Source organism: Tiliqua scincoides, chromosome 2 (genome assembly GCF_035046505.1).
Source record: "Tiliqua scincoides isolate rTilSci1 chromosome 2, rTilSci1.hap2, whole genome shotgun sequence".
Classification (NCBI taxonomy): domain Eukaryota; kingdom Metazoa; phylum Chordata; class Lepidosauria; order Squamata; family Scincidae; genus Tiliqua; species Tiliqua scincoides.
Genome location: NC_089822.1, coordinates 153,104,134 through 153,118,170, shown reverse-complemented (window position 1 = coordinate 153,118,170; position 14,037 = coordinate 153,104,134). Strand labels below are relative to the sequence as shown.

The 14,037-nt window shown below is 45.2% G+C and overlaps 1 protein-coding gene across 1 annotated transcript; it reads left to right on the top strand.

Moving 5' to 3' along the window:
- Positions 1 to 79: 79 nt before the first annotated feature.
- Positions 80 to 10,566, top strand: CENPX (centromere protein X). Its single transcript, XM_066616809.1, has 5 exons — positions 80 to 176; positions 8,030 to 8,081; positions 8,297 to 8,350; positions 9,582 to 9,670; positions 9,874 to 10,566. The coding sequence occupies exons 1-5, from the start codon at positions 138 to 140 to the stop codon at positions 9,886 to 9,888; spliced, it is 249 nt and encodes an 82-aa protein (XP_066472906.1). The 5' UTR covers positions 80 to 137; the 3' UTR covers positions 9,889 to 10,566.
- The last annotated feature ends 3,471 nt before the right edge of the window (positions 10,567 to 14,037 follow it).

The window sequence follows — 14,037 nt, the reverse complement described above, 5'->3', positions numbered from 1 at the left end:
CAGAATGCCAAGCGCGGGAGGACTTCCGCCAGCGCAAATGGGGTGAGAGACTACATTCTCCAGCATGCAGTGCGCGGGGAAGAGCGCCGTTGGTCGTTCCAGCGTCTGTCTGATCAGGGGATTGGATCACCTGTGAGATGGAGAGGACGGGACAGAGCGGGAAAGGCTTCAAAAAGGTGGAGGGGGGGGAGGCCTGCCATGGAAGCCGGGAGTGTTGACTGCCTTGCCTTCCTCTCTACATAGGAGCTTGGAAGGACTCTCATCCCAGCAGGCAGTGGCTGAAACCCCATTAAGTCTTTAGGGCTTTCATGGGCGTGCTAGACCAGCCATTTTCAACCACTGTGCCATGGCCCGTTGGTGTGCCGCAAAGGGTCCCCAGGTGTGCCACAGGAGTTTGGGAGAGGGTCATCTAGTAGTAGGGCCATTGGGGGAGGTGAGCCCCCCACCAACAGCATGGTGTCCCTTGTCAGTTGAATTAGGGAGAGGGTCATCTAGTAGTAGGGCCACTGGGGAGGTGAGCCCCCCACTGGCAGCACAGTGTGCCCTGCCAATTGTCAAAACACTGATAGTGTGCCTTGACCGTTTTAGTGCCCCACCAGTGCGTCATGAGATGAAAAGGGTTGACAATCACTGCACCAGATGGTCTGGCTACAAGTCCATACCTTTCCTGTGTATAGCAGGAAGATGGTCCTACCCTTTCATGGGGCACGAATGGTCATCCTGGCAGTGGCAGGAGAGGCGTGGAGGCTTGGTGGGGCTCAAGGCGCATTTGGGATGGCAGCTACAGCAAGGCTCAAGGGTGTTTTCTCCCTTTGTCTTCCCCACAGTGAAACTCATAAAAGGTGCAAGAAATTGGGATGGTTTCCATGTAGGCGAAGTGGAGGTATTCTTGGTGGTGTGCCAATAGGACACAGTTCTGTGGGAGTGTCTGGCGGTAGGCCCTTTTAAGTAGGGTGACCAGATACAAAGGGGGTCAGAGTGCCTATACTGTACCTTTAACCATGGTATAGAAGAGGTAGTTATGGCAGGTGTGGCTTTTTAAACCTTCCATGATGAGCTGCACATGCCCAAATTCCCTCTTCTATACAATGGTTAAAGGTACAGTATGGGCACTCTGTTCCCCTTTGTATCTGTACCCCTCCCTTTAAGCCAGCAGCCTGAGGACAACCCTCCTGCTTCAGGGATCCCTTTGCCATTTTATCTCTAGATAAAATTATCTCCAGAAAAATCAGCCAGTGCTGCCTACTCACCATGATACTGCATCTGCTTATAGCTCAGCCTACAAGGAATAGACACAAGTGTTCATTTGCTAGAGAATTGTGAAGGCTGGGAGTGCAGAAATAACTGCAATAATGACTGCCTGACTACCCTCACATTGCCTGGGTAAACTGGATGTTCAGATCATGGCAAAGACACATTTCTCAGTATGGTCAATGACTGTGCAGTTGAACAGTTGGTTATAGAACAGACTCAAAAGAGTCTGTTTAAAAACAGGTGCTGCTAAGACTAGCCACTTTGTCAGATATTTGAAAGATAGGTGAAAAAACTGCTGCCTGTTTTTTGAAAGGCATCTAGGGGAGCTAGGAAATCACAGACCTATAGCCTCACTTCTGTCCCTGATAAACTGGGGGGAAGCATGTTTAATTTTTGCCCAGCCCACAGGTGTACACATTTGATCCCTGTTGCATATATGCAATGTTGGGCAGAAATGACTTAAAGCTAGAATTATGTACTGTCAGTATGTACAAAAAGCACTGCTCAGGAAAGATTAGGCTTCTACAAAGGGAAGTCCTGCTACACCAGTTTCTTAGAGCTCTTTAAGAATGTGAAACAACCATTTGGATTGGGATGATCCACTAGATCAGTGGCCATTAGTCTTTTTTGGGTCATGGATCTCTTTGATACACAAAGAAGAAAATTGCCCCTCTGAAGTCTGCAACAGGCGAGGTCATCCAGGATCAGGCGCAGCAGATGGAACGCTGGGTGCAGCACTACTCTGAGCTATATTCCAGAGAAAATGTAGTCACCGAAGAAGCGCTGAAAAACATTGAGTGCCTGCCTGTGCTGGAGGAGCCTGACAGTGAACCAACCCTAGAAGAACTTCACGTGGCCCTGGACTCCCTTGCCTTGGCAAGGCACCTGGAAAAGACAGCATCCCTGCTGAAGTCCTAAAGTGCTGCAAAGAGATCATCATCACTGAGCTGCATGAAATCCTTCGTCTCTGCTGGAGAGAAGGTGGAGTACCTCAAGACATGAGGGATGCAAACGTCATCACGCTGTACAAGAACAAAGGCGACAGGGGTGACTGCAACAACTACCGTGGCATTTCTCTCCTTAGCGTTGTAGGAAAGTTGTTTGCCCGAGTTGCACTAAAGAGGCTCCAGGTACTTGCAGAGAGCGTTTATCCAGAATCACAGTGTGGATTCCGAGCCAACAGGTCCACCACTGATATGGTATTCTCCCTTAGACAACTGCAGGAGAAATGCAGGGAACAACGACAGCCACTCTTTATAGCCTTCATAGATCTCACGAAGGCTTTCGACCTGGTCAGCAGGGATGGCCTCTTCAAGATTCTCCTCAAGATTGGATGTCCACCCAGGCTTCTCAGCATCATCAGATCCTTCCACAAGGACATGAAGGGCACTGTTGTCTTTGATGGCTCCACATCACACCCCTTTGACATCCGAAGCGGCGTGAAGCAGGGCTGTGTTCTTGCACCAACCTTGTTTGGGATCTTCTTCGCTGTCCTGCTGAAGCAGGCCTTTGGAACTACAACAGAAGGCATCTATCTCCGAACCAGATCAGATGGAAAGCTCTTCAACCTCTCCAGACTGAGAGCAAAGTCCAAAGTCCAGCTGAAATGTCTGCGTGACTTCCTCTTTGCCGACGATGCAGCTATCACTACCCACTCTGCCAAAGATCTCCAGCAGCTCATGGATCGTTTTAGCAAGGCCTGCCAAGATTTTGGACTGACAATCAGCCTGAAGAAAACACAGGTCATGGTTCAGGATGTGGACTTACCTCCCTGCATTACAATCTCTGCGCATGAACTGGAGGTTGTCCATGACTTTGTGTACCTTGGCTCAACGATCTCCGACACTCTTTCTCTCGATACCGAGCTAAACAAACGCATCGGTAAAGCAGCTACCACGTTTTCCAGACTCACAGAGTCTGGTCCAACAAGAAGCTGACGGAACATACCAAGATCCAGGTCTACAGAGCTTGCGTCCTGAGTACACTTCTGTACTGCAGCGAGTCATGGACTCTTCACTCACAACAGGAGAGGAAACTGAATGCTTTCCACATGCGCTGCCTCCGACGTATTCTCGGCATCACCTGGCAGGACAAAGTTTCAAACAACACAGTCCTGGAACGTGCTGGAATCCCTAGCATGTATGCACTACTGAAACAGAGACGCCTGCGTTGGCTCGGTCATGTCGTGAGAATGGATGATGGCCGGATCCCAAAGGATCTCCTCTATGGAGAACTCGTGCAAGGAAAGCGCCCTACAGGTAGACCACAGCTGCGATACAAGGACATCTGCAAGAGGGATCTGAAGGCCTTAGGAGTGGACCTCAACAAGTGGGAAACCCTGGCCTCTGAGCGGTCCGCTTGGAGGCAGGCTGTGCAACATGGCCTTTCCCAGTTTGAAGAGACACTTGGCCAACAGTCTGAGGCTAAGAGGCAAAGAAGGAAGGCCCATAGCCAGGGAGACAGGCCAGGGACAGACTGCACTTGCTCCCAGTGTGGAAGGGATTGTCACTCCCGAATCGGCCTTTTCAGCCACACTAGACGCTGTTCCAGAACCACCTTTCAGAGCGCGATACCATAGTCTTTCGAGACTGAAGGTTGCCAACTAGCTAAGGATCTCTTTGAGAATCTGATGAAAGCTATGGATCCCTTCCTCAGAAAAATGTACCTAAACACATGCACTTTTTTTGCACTTGGTCCATGGATGCCCTAGGGGTTCATGAACCTGGGGGTAAGGATCCCTGCACGATGTATTATGTATTTGAACATTTTAGTCTAGAAAAATGACCGTAAAGGTGAAAATTGATAGAGGATTTATACAATTATATATGATGTCAAAAAGCAGAGAGGCCTTTTCTCATTCTATCAGACTCAAATTATTACAGCCAGTTTCATTGGATGATCCAAAGGTTAACATTTATATATCACTTTTTGAGCGCGCCAAGTGCTTTACATATATCCCCCTACTGTAGTGGGAAGTGAGAGGGAGTGATTAACCAGTTGATCTGCTGGTGTAGCAGTCTCTGCATTGACGGAGGGTGTTGCAAACATGCCGTAAGGCACTTTGAGCACTTGGCAGGTTTGTAGCACCAGCAGGGAGGCCTTTGCCACTCTGCTGATGCTGCACCTAGGTCTTCTGCCAGACAGTGCAAGGAAAGTGGTGGCAGGAAGGTGGCTTGGAGGCAGGGAAAGGGCATTTTGGGACGGTGGAGGGCAGAATGGGGGCAGATCAGGCCTGGGGGGGACAGGATCAGTGTGGCAGGCCTTGGCCATATCCTAACTCCCTTCCCAGGTCTGCTGGCTTTACACAGGGCTGCTCAGACTTGCGCCTAACAGGCACAGATCTGAGTAGCCCCATTGGGTAGGCTGGAGCATTACTTACAGTAAGCAGAAAAATTTCAGCCTGCCGCTACACTGTGCTGGATACAGCGGAGGCCATGTGGCCCCACCGCACCAACACAGTTTAGGATTGGGCTGCCAGTGAGGATTCATTGCAGAGGAGAGAGTTGAACTGGGGAATCCTAGTTTTGCAACTTGGTCTCTTAGCCACTGTTCTTTACCAGCTCTAGGACAGATAATTCAGGCAATGCACAATCAAAGTTGAGACTTTACTGCCTCAAGATGTGGTCTGGCCTCTAGCTTAGATGACTTGAAAACAGGATTAGACACGCTTACAGTGGATAAGTCTGTTAAGAGTTAATAGCCAAAATTACTAAATGGAATCTCCAGCTTCAGACGAAGTATATCTTTGAGCAAAAGTTGCTAGGGACCAAAGAGGGCGTGAAGGTTGTTGTCTTCATGCCCTGCTGCTTGTGAGCTTCTCGGAGGCAACTGATTGATCACTGTTGTAAACAGGATGCAACACTAATTTAACAGTTTTAATTACCTAATTTAAATTAGTTACAGATTTAACAGAAAACAAACTTTGGATTCTTCCAAAGCAAACCATTGCTTCTTTCAGGTGAAAGTTAGATCGCTGAACCTATTGAAAAATAATTCACAGCACTTCTTGAAAAATGCAGCAGGTAGCGCTAGATCCTAGCTAATCTGGCGTCCTTTCAGCAAGTCAACAGGATAAAACCTATACTCCTGTCTTCTTGTATGTTTGTTTTATAAACTGTATTGTGAGCTTTGTAGATTTCCAGAAGAATGCATTTCAAGCTAACTCAATGCTATAGTTCTGTATTAAGAACATAAGAACAGCCCTACTGGATCAGGCTATAGGCCCATCTAGTCCAGCTTCCCGTATCTCACAGCCTGTATTATCTCACGGCCCGTATTATGTCAGTCACATCCAAAACTATTGATTTCAAAGAACATACACATGTCTGCATATTAGTGGAACTATTAGTTGATTAGGAAGCTTGGACTGTTAGCAGTTTTTGAGTGAAATAATTATGCTAGCACAGATATCTTTTATAAGAGAGATTTGAGAGGCACTGGGGAAAAAACCTTAATCAGGAAGAGAATCCTTTAGTATCAATCATCCTGATGAAAGTTCTTATGCAAAGCCCCGCCTAGAATGCTACAGCTGAGTCCTCCCAGTGTTGTTGGATAGGTTTTTCTTTGCACACAGATCTACCGAGGCTAGATTTTTCCAACTACATAAAACTTAGAGTTTGACATCTGAAGTACAGTGTAACTGGAGTTGGAAGGGATGTTTTGCCCCATTAAGTTCAACCCTCTTCCAGAAGCAAGGATTCCTTGACATGAGCTACATAAGTTGCTTTTTCAAAACCACCACAAATCCCTTGGGTAACTTGTTTTGTTAGCAAACTGGGCTTAAAATTTGGAAGCTTTTCCTGATAGCTGTTATACTAGACTTATTAGAGGCTTTGAGTGTTTTCGTAAAAAAAGAAAAGTGGGATTAGAGCACTTGGAAATATATCAACAAACCGTATTTTTCTGGTTATCCATCCCTCAATGGCTCTAGCAGATCATTCTCCTTCTTTCTGACTACTCACCAGATATTTGACTACAGCTATTGTATCTCTCCCAACTTAATTTCCTAAGCTGCAAGTGCCAAGTTCTGTCCATTTTCCCCATGCCATGTGCTGGAAACACGTTATCTTTGTTGTCCTCTAATTCATTTCTAGTTTGGTACCTGAACAAGTTTTATAAGTACTGATCAAATAATACTGTTGCCTTGTGTCTTGGATATAATTTTAATATAACATAACTATTTTCTTTTAAAAAACATCTTAAATCATGTAGTATACAACATCCATTCTGTACTCAGTCTAGACACTCACCAAGCTGCAGATTTTTGACACTTCTTCAAAGGTTGAGGTGTGGTTTACAGGGTGCAGTGCATATTATTAACATATCCTAGTAACAATGGCAAATATTATCTGTAATTTTTATAACACCCCACCTCCTCTTTTGATACATTTTGCTTCTCTTAGTGCATACTACTTGTTGTGTACTTTACACCAACCCAGGAAAGCCAGTTCTCAAATATCTAAATTCCATTGCACTAGGTTCAGTGTAATCATATCCACCAAGAAACTGAAACTAATGTAGCACACAGGTCCCAGGGTGTCCTAAGATTGTAGTAATGGAATTGGGAATTAGAAATATAGTACATTTAATCTGATAATGCTTAAGCATTGCAGTGAAGTTCAGAAACTCAATGTGCCAAGTACTGTACTAATATATGGGTTACAGCTGGAGCTCCAATCTTTAATCCATTTATTGGTAGACTGCTCAACTAAAATATCTGGAGATTAACTGAACGGCACTAATTTTAATCTGCAAGGGCAAAATTCTAATCTGGGGGGCTCAAGGCATGCTCTGAGATAACTACTAAGGCTTTCATGGCCAGTATTCGTGACACTGAAATGAACAGTGTTTGGGCTGATAGGCCATGATCGAATAAAGCTTTTCATACCTAATGTTGCGCCTGCTACTTTGGGTAGGCATTTTCAATAACCTGAACAGGAGAGAAGAGATATTGAGTATAAATGAATCTTGGTTACTACTGCTCAAAAATATTAAGTATCCAGGACTTTTAAGAACTGAGGTAGAACAATAGGTACTTGGGACTTTAAGATCAAAACATCAGTTATACTTGGTAGTTTGAAGAGCTACTTGCTGTAGCTTCGTACTTCAAAAATGCCTACCATAGTAGCAGGCGAAATGTTAGGTGTGAACAGCTTTATTTGACCATGGCCTATCAGCCCAAACATTGTCCATTTCAATGTCATGATCTGAGACAATTTTAGTACTGGTTTGTTATTGCAATATGGAATGGGAAAGAAATATTTAAAGGTGTTTACCAATGGTACTTTGTAAAACTGGACAGTAGACAATATTGAAGTACTGGTTGTATGCACATTTATTTGTATTGAATTAGTGAAGTGAACATAATTTAAATATGTTGATACTGTGGTGACAAGAACGGATGGATCATCATCTCAAAAATGTGGTCTTCCTTATACAAGACAGTTAATGGGGAGGATCATTTCTAAGAGTCAATTTCTTAGCAACAGAAGCTGGAATGGTAAACAAGTTATATGGGCCAGTTATGTAGTCCCTCTGTAGTGATGGAAGATTGGCATAGATAGTTGTTGCTCTCTGGTCCTAGGGAGTGAAATGCAAAACAAAAGGAGCCAATATCTTTTATTGGACCAAGTTTCTTTGATGCATTCCTACACCAGTAGAAGTTGATCTCATAAAAGAGATTGCTTTACTTATTTTATATCTCTTTGAAATGGAAAGACAAGGAGATTCACTTTTTCTCCATTAACACCCCTTTACTGGTTCCCTTTCCGTGCAGGAGACCGTGAACAAACTGCTCCAGCTCCACTTCAAAGATGACAAAACACGAGGTAATTGCTTTCCCTTCTGTCTCGATAAAGAGGCCAATTCCGGCTGGAGATCTCGCCAAACCTTTTTGTAGCGAGATCATGCCCTGGGATATTGAAGGTAATCAAGATCTGTGGTGGCTGTCTACTTTAACCTGGGGTTGTGGGCTGACCCCCATGCTGTGGTAATGAGCACTGCAGGGTGTTTGTCTCATGGTCACTGTTTCTTCCTTTTTCAGTCAGTGGTGATGCACTGTTGCTTATGGCAGAAATGATCAAAGTGTTTGTTCGAGGTAAGTTGTTACGCAAAGCACATTCCATGGAATGGCAGCCAGAAGTGATGTTATGAGCTCTATAGAACCATGAAACTTGATGTAGAATTCAATATTCTATGACATTTTGGAGGGTTTTGTTTTTTAATTCAAGCCTTCCTGGCAATCTAGTTTCTATGCCACATCACCCCAGTGCCACACCTTCCCATCCCTGTCCTTGCAAAAGAACTTATGCGGAAGTTTAAATCTTGCTCTCCAAAATATGTGTAAGTTGTTTATGCAACCTTACTTTTTATTCTGGTTGCAGAACCTGATTTCTGTGTTTGCCACAGAACATGCACAGCTTGTTTAAATACAGGAAGATATTTTAAATGATGTTTCCAACAGACCTTAGGCTTAGAACTTGTGTTTGAATTCATAATCTCTTCAGGGCCTTTGTAGCTGTTCAGTGCAGCTATATGTGTGCTGTTCTTTGGGATTATTCATCCCTGGAGGTTGAATAAAATCTTATGTGACTGAAGAGTAATACTGGGCAGTGTAAATCTAGCACTTCCTAAATTTGATGTCCAGTGTTAAATACCCTAAACCAGTGGTTCTCAAACTCTCTGGGAGAGTTTGAGAGCCACTAAGTTCTTGCATGGGCAGGAGGGGGGAGGCAGCAGAGGCGGGGGAAGGCAGGATCGCACTGCTCAGGGGGGCTGCAGGGGCTTGGGTATGTGTACCCAAGCCCCTGCAGGCTCCTGGGGGTGTGGGGAGCCCTGTGCGAGTTGCAGCAGGGCTCCCCACAGCAGTCAAAGTAGATGCGGAGCGCTCATGCCTCCGAAAGCATAAGTGGAGCGTGATTGCTCTGCATCTACTTTCACTGCTGCGGGGAGCCCTGCTGCAGGTTGCGCTGGGCTCCCTGCACCCCCAGGAGGCTGCAGGGGCTTGGGTACGTGTACCCAAGCCCCTGCAGCCCCCCTGAGTGGCACGATCCTGGGGATCGCGCCGCTGCCTCCTCCCTGCCTCCAGGCTGCCCCTGCCCCTTAAGGGGGCAGGGGCCAGGACCCGCAGGCTGGGGTGTCACAACACCCCAGTTTGAAAAGCCCTGCCCTAAACTGGATTTTGTGTGTGGTACACAGCAAGCAGGCAAAAACACAAAAATAACTTGCCTTCCTGTCACCCAAAATACTTCAATCTTTCCTAAAGTTAATCATTTCTCCTGGTCTTCCTGATACCTACCTATTGCCTCTCCACTTTGTGTGTCTCGCAGAGGCTGCAGTGCGAGGAGTCCGGCAGGCTCAGACAGAGGACTTGACCAGGGTGGATGTGGAACACGTGGAAAAAGTGCTGCCACAGCTGGTATGTAAAACACAGCTCAGATTCCTCAATTAACAGGATAAGGATGTGGGCAAAGGCATCTTAATCCCCTTCCTTCAGGGGGATGTTTGGATGGTTAGTAATATCCTTACTGGGCAACTGGAACTCAAGCAAATCTGTTAACCAGTTTGGGGAAAGCTCCTTATTACTTACATGAACTGAACTAGGATGCTTAATGTTCACAGCTTTTGGACTTCTAGTGATGGATGTTGCAAAAAAAGTGTTCCTGTTACCAGGAGGATTTGGCCTGGCTTCTGACATGAAGTGGACCCCAGCGGTTTCAATTGGCAAGAACCTCTAGTCAACTTCGCTTTTCTTTCCTCTTCACACAGTTATTTACTTCAAGGTCCCACCTGGCTTCTGGTTGCCCACCAATTCACATCCATGGCCTGAAAGGGCTGGAGTCCCTCTCTTTCTCTTTGTCAGAGAATGACTGGAGCAGAGGGCACCCAGCCATCTGAAGCTGTGCCTCATCCTGCTGCTTCCCATTCACAGCCAGGCTGAGCCCACACTTTCTTTTCCGATGGGAGAAACAGGTGCCTTTCTGTAGGGGTGTGCGGAAAGAATGAGTATGCCTGGAAGCTTTCCCCACACTGTGGGCTCTCATCACCTCAGCAAGCATTTAAAGGCCAGCTCCAGGGCTGTCTGAGCTCTTAAACAGGAGCCTAGCCCCCAGTCTATGCCAACGGCAGGTACCTGATCTTTATTTTATAAATAAACAGTGCCTGTCCCTCACTCCTTTCCAGCATTCCACTGGGGCCATGACATCAAAGAGTGCTTGGAACCTTTTAACCATTTGATATTCCTCTCAGAAGCTGCTTCCCTCTGCTATAAATTTGTTCTCACAAAGAAACTTCAATAAATCAAAAATAGTCTCCCTCCCTTGTGCGGGCTTCTTGTTGCAATTAATCATAGAAAGTCAAGTAGCTTCAAAGAGTTGTTTGGCCTCCCTGCCACCCCCTCTTTGTAGGACGAAAGAAAAACGTTTAAAAAGGGGCAGAATAACAAACAGCATGTGTGAGGATCCCACATCATGCACAGCCCAGCCCCTGTCAGCAGGGGAGGGGTAAGCTGTGAAACAGTAAACCTTACACATGGAGGCAGGGCGTACCCTAATGAGTCTGGTTCAGCTGCAAAATAAAGGCTAGGCCAGCTGAGGGAGAAGCAAATGCGTCCTAAGTTACTGCGTGTTAGATCAAATGCAGAGAGGCAATGCTACAGTCAGTTGAGTAGCTTGCTGTTGAGATATCTAAGGTACTAGGTGGTTGCATGCTGGTAACGAACAGGGCCAGAATATCACTGCCTTTGACTGACACAATTTGCAAATCAGCAGCCAACCTCAGGAATGCATACCCCGTCTCCTACTTTAGCAACTGTAACCATAGTTTGTGTTGGATCTGCACTCATGGTAACCCAGTTTCTGCAAACCCTGGTTAGTATCAGTGCATATTTAAAATAACCCATGATTAAGGCTGACTAGAGAGAAGATGAACTTTCAGAAAGAAGCAGGCTCTTCAACTGCAGACTATAGCTTATACAGAGCTACTGTTACATCTCTGCAACAGACAAGTATGGCTGTTCTTGTATTAACAGGACCCCTAGCTCTTTTGTTCTCACTTCTGAGCAAACTCCTGTGTTCAACTGTGTATTGTACAAACTGCTACATACCACAAACACATGTGCAGTCCAATCCAGCACACATTCACTGGGAAGTTTTGCTGCATTTTAATAGATTTCAGAATATGTTTAAGATTACATGTATTTAAGGTAGTGGTTCTCAAATCTTTTAGCACCAGGACCCACTTTATAGAATGACCCACCAGAAGTAATATGAAACTGAAAATGATGTCATGGCTAGAAGTAACATCATTAATTTAGGCTTCAAACCTAAGCCATGATTAGCCAAAGGTCCCATTACACAGCACGCTCATGCTGTTATTTTGCATTGCTTGGAATTCAAACATTTCAGCTTGGAAGTCAAAGCAGAATTCACTCTTGGATCTTTCTCCAACGACACAGCCCTCCCCCCTTTCCAGTGTTCCATCTTCCCACCTATTCAGGGCAAAGCACCATTTCTCTTTCCCACTGGGAGTCCGCCCTGCCCAGCAGCTCTGTACCCTGTATTTTCAGCTCTGTATTTTCAATGGCAGGTAAGCTAGGTGCTACACAACCCACCTGAAATTGACTCATGACACACCTAGACAGTTCCAACCCACAGTTTGATAAATACTGGTTTAAGGCTGCATAGGGGAGATGTAATATGCAAGGTTGAGGCTAGAAATTGATAGCAGTGAAAATATCGTTTGAATCAGAATGTGAACAGTCATTTTGTTTTCTCTAGTGCAGGTAGATCCAGGTATTGAAATACTGGCAATGAACAATCTTCACTGTAGGGAATCTGCACTGGTGTGCACACCCCTTCTTCTGGTGTGTGACATTGTAGCTGTGTCATAATACTCAGTGCTGGATCCTGGATGCTCAACAGTGATCTCATGCAGCATTGCTGAACTTTCAGGTTGCCAACCTCTGTGCGGTGAGCCACACAGCTTACAGGGAACCTGGTAATGACAGATTCTCACAAGCAACAGCCTAGAAGTTGCATCTATTGAAAATTCAGCTGTCTTACAGTCTAAACGGGACTCACTCCACAGTATTTTAGAATTAAAGCCTGAGAGATACAAATTATTTTTCTGATGATGATGCTGTCTCCTAATCCACAGGAGCAATAAGCTCAGGGATCAACAGCAGCTTCTACTCTGTTTGATGCTGTCCATCGTACAGAAAAGCAGATGGCCTAGGCAGCTGCTTCACATATAGTGTTACCTTGCATAAAAAAGCTAGAAGCTACCACAAAGTCGGGAAGCTTTGGTGACACACTCAGTTAAATTAATTCCAATTACACAACAAGTGTAAATGTACTACGGAACAGTTAATATGAATTTAAACACACGTACCCACAACAAAGTTAAACTAAAAACACATGTACATTTTTTGTTCTAAATACACTTGCCCGTGGATTTTTAATGGGGTGCCTGGGTTTAGATTTTTCTTCTTAAAATTCAGATTGTGGGACTGAGAAAGAGAGGTATTAAAATGATGCTATTCAATGCAAGCTGAGTAGAACTAACCATCCCCTATACCACAAATGGGTCTGAGAAAGTTGCCACTTTGGGTTCCACAGTACACCGGGCTGTGGAACGTTTATTTCTTTACATAAAACGAAATTGTCAGATAAGTATACTGTGAATGAAATAACAAGCAACATGATGGCTAACAAGACACAGTATTACCTGTTAGCCATCAGTCAGTTCCTTGGGCAGAACCTTCATTTGAAAGCAAGTAGGACTTTCATTCCAGAAATCTAATAATGATGCTATGGCTCTTCTTTGCCCCAGCTACAGTCAAATAGAAACTAGTCACAAACTATTCATGGCCTCTGGGATGAAGTTGTACTTAAGGTGCCTACTTGGAGCATAGACCAACAGACTCCACTAGGCTAGAAATTCCAATTTAAAAGTATTTTCTATCTAGACCAGGGGTGTCTGAACTTTTTAGAAGGAGGGCCACATCATCTCTCTGACACTGTGTCGAGGACCGGTAAAAAAAATTAATTTACATTTCAAATTTGAATAAATTTACATAAATGAATATATTAGAGATGGAACTTACATGAATGAATGAAGGTCTTGCAATAGCTCAAGGCCTATAAAAGGCCTTGCATAAAGCAAGGCCAGCCATTCCTTTGCTGCCACTGCTGCATCACAGGCTTGAAATAGCAAGCAATGGAGGGAGCCCTCATCCCACAGCTCACGCAAGAGGTCAAATAGTTGGCTGTCATGCTGAGAGCAGTTGCATCAGGCCAGCATGGGCTCCAGCAAGTCTCCGGAGGGCCAGAGGCTCATTGGAGTCTGGGGGCTCCCTGAGGGCGAGATTGGAAGTCCCCGAGGACTGCAAGTGGCCCCAGGGCCGGGGTTCGGGCACCCCTAATCTAGACACTCAGTAACCATCAAAATGCGTGAGGCATAACTGACTGATAATTTTTCCTGGAAGACCTACTAGCAGATACTGCAAAGACAGATGTGAAGCTGTTGAAGTAACTGCTGGCTAGAAGAAAGGCAGGCTGAAGAAAACTAATGCCAACTGTAAGTAGGGAGGGAAAGGCAGCTGTTGACGCTTTGCTTGTGCTCAAGAAGGATGGTTTTCCAAAGCAGAGCCTTTGGGAAAGGCAGCTCCAATTGAGGCAAGGCAGGCTATCTTCATGGATCAGATATGCTACCTTTAAAAAGGAAGATGTTATTAAATGCAAGAATGGAAACGACCACTCAAAGCGTGCAATGCTGCACAGCACA

Coding starts and splice junctions, on each gene's coding strand:
- CENPX (XM_066616809.1), top strand. CDS start 138: ATGGAGAGGACGGGACAGAGCGGGAAAGGCTTCAAAAAG. Junction 177..8,029: donor GCGGGAAAGGCTTCAAAAAG/GTGGAGGGGGGG, acceptor CTTTCCGTGCAG/GAGACCGTGAACAAACTGCT. Junction 8,082..8,296: donor CAAAGATGACAAAACACGAG/GTAATTGCTTTC, acceptor TTCCTTTTTCAG/TCAGTGGTGATGCACTGTTG.